The sequence below is a fragment of the Vigna unguiculata genome, chromosome 4 (genome assembly GCF_004118075.2).
Source record: "Vigna unguiculata cultivar IT97K-499-35 chromosome 4, ASM411807v1, whole genome shotgun sequence".
Lineage (NCBI taxonomy): Eukaryota > Viridiplantae > Streptophyta > Magnoliopsida > Fabales > Fabaceae > Vigna > Vigna unguiculata.
Window position 1 is genome coordinate 33868717 of NC_040282.1, and position 8102 is coordinate 33876818.

At 29.5% G+C, this 8102-nt stretch overlaps 1 protein-coding gene across 1 annotated transcript; it reads left to right on the top strand.

Moving 5' to 3' along the window:
- Positions 1-3233: 3233 nt before the first annotated feature.
- On the top strand, positions 3234-6544 carry LOC114181128 (receptor-like protein 9DC3). Its single transcript, XM_028067484.1, has one exon. The coding sequence runs from the start codon at positions 3337-3339 to the stop codon at positions 6346-6348; it is 3012 nt and encodes a 1003-aa protein (XP_027923285.1). The 5' UTR covers positions 3234-3336; the 3' UTR covers positions 6349-6544.
- The last annotated feature ends 1558 nt before the right edge of the window (positions 6545-8102 follow it).

Consider the following 8102-nt stretch of genomic DNA (forward strand, 5'->3'; position numbering starts at 1 on the left):
TATTTATTTTATAAGGTATAACATTTAATATTAATAAATTAAATATAATAACAAATAAAATAATCTATGAATATTTTTTTTCTTTTTTGTTATTTTTTTTTTAGTTTTTTACTATTATACTAATTTTTTACTTTTACCTTTTTTTTTTGTTATTGAAGAAAAAAAAATTAGACGTAAATTCGTTATTTTTGTTCTTATTTTTCATATGTTTTCTTCTATTCTTGTAAAAAAATATTTTTTTGTCTCATTTGATAGCAAAATATTATTTTAATAGTTAACATAATTTTTTATTTATTTCAACAGTCTTTGTATATTCATTTTTTATGAACAAGGAATAAAAAATATACATTTCAAGTGTTTTTTCATAACTAGTTTTTAATTATGGTTTGATTACCAGAGTTTTCTTTTAGTAATTATTTCTCTAAATTTTTATTAGATTATGATCAATTATTTTTTAATTTTATTTTTTTAAATGGTTATATTGATGGAGAATAAAAGAATAAATTAATTTTTTTAAAGTAATAAAAAAGAAATTACAGATGAAGATGAAAATCAAAATTCAACTTCCTTACATCTTCCGAAACAGGATACTAAAGATCTAATTAGAAAACTTAGAAGCGAAGGGTTGATATTAATTATTTGGAACATGATACAAGAAACATTCCCACATATGACAGTATTGAATGAATGAATGAAAAAGAACAAATTATAAAAACTTATTTAAAATGGAGTCCATATCAAATACAACTTAAAAGCTATAAATTTTGAATGTATTATTTTATCCCTCTTAAAATCATAGGTCTAGATCTGTCACTACCTCGAACACAAATTTATCCACTAATTCAGTAACCTGACTATGGTGACTAATTTACTTCATACTCCTTTTTAATCTGATATCAATTTAATTAAAGTATATTTGTAACTTAAATACATCATTGGTCCCAATTTTCGTAAACTTTGTTCACTTTGATCCTATTTTTTTGAAATGTTCAAAACGATCCTAATTTTTGTAAATTGTTGTCAATTTGGTTCTTTTTATAAACACAGTTTAAATTATTAACATAAGGTGAATAGTAACTGTCACGTGTCACTTCGTGATTTATTAGTCTTTTTAATTTTAAAAAAATTATCCATATGTCAAGTCAACATTATGACACATGGTAGTGTCAGTGCGAAACCACCACGTGTCAATTTAATATCATTGTCACGTGTCAATGTCTCGTGATTTATATTCAAATCAGTCTCAATTTTCGTTATTTTTGTTCAATTTAGTTTCAAGTTTTGTTATTTTTATTCAATTTAGTCCTAATTTTGTCCCTTTCCAATTGACCAAATTTAATTTTTATATAAATGTTATACTGAAATTTTTATGTTTATTAAAATTTACATTTATATTAAATATTTCTTTCATTATTTTTATACCAAACTGACAAAACTTTTGAAAGAAAATTATTAGATTTTTGTTTGATTTTTCGCTATATGTAACAAATAGGGTTAAAGTTAGAAGAAAAATTCTTCATTGTTTTTAAACTTAGAAGGAAAATTTCTCATTATTTTTAAAATTAGACGAAAAATTCTTCATTATTTTTTAAATGATAAGGAAAGTTCTTAATTATTTTTAAAATTAGAAGGGAAGTTCTTCATTATTTTCAAAATTAGAAGGAAAGCTCTACATTATTTTTTAAAATTAGAAGGAAAATTCTTCATTGTTTTTAAAAGGGTTAAATATGTTGTTAGTCCCTGAACTTTGACCCAAAATTGGAATTTGTCCTTGTCCGAGAATTCAAGGACTAAAAACATACTTAATCCTTTTTAAAATTAGTTGAAAAATTCTTCATTATTTTAAAACCAAGTCTAAACCTATTTTTTACATGTAACAAACATCAAACATAAATATAATAATTTCTTTCCAAGAATATAATTATGGCTGGTTTAAAAATAATGAAAGAAATATTTAATGTAAATTTTAATTTTAATAAAAATAAAAATTTCAGTATAACATTTATATATAGATTAAATTTGGTCAATTTGGAGATGGACAAAATTGGAACTGAATTGAATAAAAATAACGAAAACTAAGACTAAATTGAACAAAATTAACGAAAATTGAGATTGAATTAAATATAAGTCACGGGACACTGACACATGGAAATGATACTGACTTGACATTGGTGTTGTCACATGTCATAGTGCCGACTTGACACTGGTGTTGTCACGTATCATAGTGTCCGACTTGACATGTGGCATCGACACTGTTGAGTTGACACATGACACTGATATGTCATGTATCACAATGCTGACTTGACACGTAAACAAATTTTTTAAAATTACAAAACTTTTAGAAAAATATTAAAAATATTTAAAAAAATAAAAATAAAATTGCAAAATAAGTAAAAAAATTACAAAATGACACACGAAAATTACCGTTAATAATTTAATCAACATCTAGAAAATGACCGAATTGACATAATTTAGAAAAGTCACGATATTTTTAAATATTTTAAAAAAGTAGAATCAAACCGAACAAAATTTAAAAATATGAGACTAATAATATATTTAAGTAACTCTCATAGACTAGACGGAAAGAAAAGTCTCAAAAGACTAATCAAACTCCGCGTTAGCCACACTAATCAAACATAAAAAAAATTAAAGTAAAGATAGAGGAGCAAAATTCTCCACCGTTATGACCAAAAAAGTTTTGCTAGGTTGACCTCCAACACAAATTTATCCACTAAATCTGTAACTCCACGGTGACTAATTTACTTTAAACTCCTTTTTAATCTTATATTAATTTAATTAAAGTATATTTGTATTTAAAGATTTGTTACTTTAAAAGTAACAAATCTCTATACTTGATAAGGATTAAACAAAATAATAAAATCTTAATGGTTCAATTATAATACAGAATATAACATTACTGTTTTAACATCTAGAAATGATGATATTATCTATATTTAAGAGTTAATCCACTGAATGAGTTCAAGTCAAAAGTTGTATGTAAGCACTTAAAATATTCATGTAGTGGGTTGTTGAAGTCTTGAAGGTGGAACCACTGTCAGAGATTAGTAATCAGTTCCATATATGCATCTTTTTCCCTAACCCTTTCATTACACTAAACACTTTACACCGAGTTAGAATGGAGTCTTGTATGAAATGGTTGCTTATCTTTTTAATCTCTCATTTTTCATTGTGTATTGTGGGTCCCCAACACAATGAAAGCCTAACTTTGCGCATACTTTGTTTTTGATTTTGGGTATAAATGTTGATGATCCCCCATATAGTGTTCAACACAATCAATCAAAGCATAGAGTTGAGAGTGAGTTATTAGAAGTAATTATGGAGTTATGGATGAGATTGTTCCTTCTATTCTTTCTTTTTCATATTTCATCCACTCATTCCTTATGCAACCCTTATGACAGTTTTCTCTTGCAGGAGTTCGGTAACTCTCTTACTATTGATAAGCCTACTATTTATAATGATAGTTATTATCCAAAGACAACAACATGGAAAAATGAGTCAGATTGTTGCTCTTGGGTTGGAGTGACCTGCCACCCCATCTCCGGTCATGTGATTGGCCTTGACCTTTCCTGCAGCGGGCTTTATGGCAAAATCCATCCAAACAGTACTCTTTTCCATCTTTCCCATCTCCAATCACTTAACCTTGCTTTCAACGATTTCGATGAATCTCATTTTTCATTTCACTTTGGTGGGTTTGCCAGCCTCACCTACCTAAACTTATCTGCTTCTTACTTCCAAGGTCAAATTCCTTTACAAATCTCACACCTTTCCAAATTAGCCTCCCTCGATCTTTCAGATAATCCTTATTTAAGGTGGAAAGAAGACAGTTGGAAGAGACTACTCCAAAATGCAACACATCTAACGGAACTTGTTTTGGATTATACAGACATGTCTTCAATTTCGATTAAGATTCTCAATTTGTCTTCCTCTTTACTCACTCTCAGTCTTCACAATACTCAGCTAACAAAAAACTTGACAGGTGGTATCTTTTGTTTACCAAATCTTCAATACCTGTATCTTTCATATAATTTCTACCATCAAAGCCAGCTTCCAAATATTTGTAGCACTACTTCTCTTAATATCTTAGATCTTTCATTTTCCCACTTCCAAGGCTCAATCCCTCCATCCTTCTCTAACCTCTCACATCTTACTTCACTGGACCTCTCATTTAACTCTCTTGTGGATTCAATCCCATCCTCACTCCTAACCCTTCCACGTCTCTCTTTTCTCAGTCTCTATGATAGCCATCTCAGTGGTGAAATCCCAAATGTCTTTCCACAGGCAAACAAATTTAAAGAATTGCATTTCAAAGGTAACAACTTAGGAGGTGAGCTGCCATCAACACTTTCAAATCTTCAACATCTCACTCTCTTGGATCTTTCAGGAAATAAATTGAGTGGTCAGATCCCAGACGTGTTTGTCGGGCTAACCAAATTGACTTCTCTCGATCTGTCAAATAACAATTTTGAAGGAAAAATCCCATCTTCATTGTTTGGCTTAACTCAACTTTCTGAACTGAAATTTTCTTATAATAACTTAGAGGGTCCTTTGCCCAACAAAATATCGGGATTTTCAAGTCTAGTTAGCTTATCATTTGATAACAACTTGCTGAATGGGTCCATTCCTTCATGGTGTTTATCTTTGCCATCTTTGGTGAATTTAGATCTATCAGAAAATAAGTTCACAGGGCTTATCAGTGCAAACTTATCATATTCCTTGAACTATCTATTTTTGTCCTACAACAACTTACAAGGTAATATACCAGAAACAATTTTCAACCTTGTAAATCTTACTGAATTAGATCTATCATCCAACAACTTAAGTGGACATGTTCACTTTCCACTTTTCTCTAAGCTTCCAAATTTGGAACATCTTCTCCTTTCCCATAATGATCAATTATCCCTAAATTTTGAATCCAATGTCAACTATACTTTATCCTGGTTAATCACATTGGACTTGTCTTCTGTGAGTTTAATTGAATTTCCGAATTTAGCAGGAAAAGTACCAGCCTTACTATATCTCTATCTATCCAATAACAAAATTGATGGAAGAGTTCCCCATTGGTTACCCAAGATTACCTCATTATATTTATTGGACCTCTCTCACAACCAATTGGAACAATCACTGGACCAATTTTCATGGAACCAACAACTCCAATATCTTGATTTTAGTTTTAACAAAATCTCTGGTGTCATCTCTTCCTCAATTTGCAATGCAAGTTCAATTCAGTATATTAACTTGTCTCACAACATGTTGACGGGCACCATTCCACAATGCCTTGCTAACTCATCATCATACCTTAAAGTTTTGGATCTACAACAGAACAAACTTCATGGCACTTTGCCAAGTAGATTTCCAGATAATTGTCGGCTCAATATTCTGAATCTCAATGACAACCAATTAAAAGGTTCTTTGCCAGAATCTTTATGCAATTGCATTACTCTGGAGGCTTTAGATCTTGCCAACAATGAACTAGAGGATACCTTTCCCCATTGGCTTACCGGTCTGCAAGATTTGAGATTATTGGTTTTGCGAGGCAATAACTTTCATGGCCCCATTGAAAATTTAAAGACCAAACATGGATTTGTGAGTTTAGTTATACTTGATATCTCTTCCAACAACTTCAGCGGCCCAATACCAAAGGTCTACATAAAAAAGTTTGAAGCCATGAAGAATGTTTTTCAAGGTGACAATGAGGAATACATTGGAACTTATGATGGATATTTTCCAAAAGTAAAAACTGACTATTTGACTACAACAACAAAATCCATTGTTGTGACAATGGAGAAAATTCGGAGAGACTTCGTAAGCATTGATTTATCAAAAAACAGATTTGTGGGAGAGATTCCAGATGTGATTGGAAAGCTTCGTGCTCTTAGGGCGCTCAACCTTTCTCATAACATGCTTAGTAGTCCTATTCCCCAATCCATGGGAAATTTGACAAACTTAGAATCATTGGATCTGTCCTCAAATATGCTTACCGGTATGATTCCTACAGAACTAACCAATTTGAACTTTCTGGAAGTTTTGAATCTTTCCAATAACCATATTGTGGGAGAAATACCTGAAGGAAAACAATTCAATACATTTTCCAATGATTCCTATGAGGGAAACTCAGGGTTATGTGGACTCCCATTGACAAAAAAATGCAGAAAGGAGCCTGAAGAACATTCTCCAACTTCATTGCCCTTCAAGAGAGAAGATGGATTTGGATTTGGATGGAAAGCGGTGGCTCTGGGATATGGATGTGGAATGGTATTTGGAATGGGAATGGGATGTTGTGTGTTTTTAATAGGAAAGCCTCAATGGCTTGTGAGAATGGTTGCATGACTTGGGATTGTCTTCTTTTAAATTCAATTATGCCTTCATGGTAAACAAAATAATCAAAGGCAAGAACCTTATCACTTTGCACTGCATGGGATATTTTATTCAAAGTTTAGTTTTAATATGAATGTGTTGTATGTACTTACTGATATTTTTTAATCCAAAGTTTAATTGTAATACTATAGTGTTGTATTGTATCTTATTATTATTTTTGGAAGAAGAGTGTGATAACGATGTACTTCATTTCTCTTGAGCTAAGAAATTTGTTTTATTTAGCATATCTTGTTGTATTGATTATATATTAACAGTTGTTGTACTCTAAAAAATATTATAAAAAATAGTAAAATTGTGGCTTTGTATTTTAAAAAATGTTATGTATTGTTGTTCATTGCAAGAATTCCATTTCTATTAAATGTATTTGATTCTCTCATGTGTTTTTTATTCATTATTCAATGAAGTTTTTCTTCATAAAATATGTTTATAAAATATGTTTAAGAACTTACTAGCAGTGTGCTCGAATTATGCAATACCTCATTAACCACAAACCAATTGAAAGTAGTGAAAATATCAGTACAAATATATATTTAAAAAAAATATAAATTAAATTTTAACGTGTAAAGTCCTTAATTTCTTTTCGTTTAAATAAAATATAAAGTATTAGTGTGAAACCGCCGCACATACTTTTCTCTTTCATCTCTTTTTTCTTTTATTTTTCTTTTCCTCTCTTATTCTTTTTCTAAGTCTCATCTTCCTCTTTCGACGTACCGGTTGAATGTAGTCTCAACTCTTTTTCACCCAGCATAAAAAGGAAACAACTTAAAAGCAAATAATCAAACAAAAATAATTTTATAATAGTTCGTCCCAAATCTTGGGTTACATTGAGTTCTTCCTTTTAAATTAAGAGATTTCAACTCATTAAATCGATAAAACACTAATAAAATATGAGTCTAATTTACACATAAAAGACTAACATCATTCTTAACCAAAAATTTTAAATTAATAAATTTATAATTTTTATTTTTATATAGTGTTCAACTTTTTTATTTTTACTTTATATAAGACTTAAACTCAAAATTGAATTTTCAATAAAAAAAAAACACCGTCCATAGTTGACAGTGAGAATATGTTAAGATCACAAGGAATAAATTCACAAGTTAAGAATAAATAAAAGGTCTCACACTGCCATTGATTAGACCATATATCTCAATGCTACAGACAAGCAGTATTGGACATCGTAAGCACAAAGTTGTATCTCTTTCTTTCTTATATCTCTTCTTCTTTCTTTCTTATTGTGTTTTTTTATTTTTCTCTGTATTTTTGTATGTTCTCGTTGTTTTGTATCTTTGAAATCTTTTTTTTTTTAATAACTGCACAGTCATTGCTGTTCTTAAAAGTGAAACGAAAGATCTTCCAAGACTATGTATTAGAGTCTTTAATATGAATAATCAAATCAAGAAAGTTCTGATAGTATCTTCAAACAAGTTTTTAGAGATTTTTCTTCCTTCTCGTTATGGAACCAATTTGAAAGAATGTTTATTTAGATACATTATTTTATATTAAGAGATAAAATGACGGTTAGTAATTTTAAATCATGATGTTTATTATTTTCCAAATTTTGATTTAGAATTAATTTTGACATTATTTTCTCATACGTTAAAGAAACTTAAAATAACAAATATACAAACTTGTCTGATTCAACATATAATCAGGTAAGAACGTATAAACTAATTCGTTTTCAAGAAAAATTTAACGTAATTTAA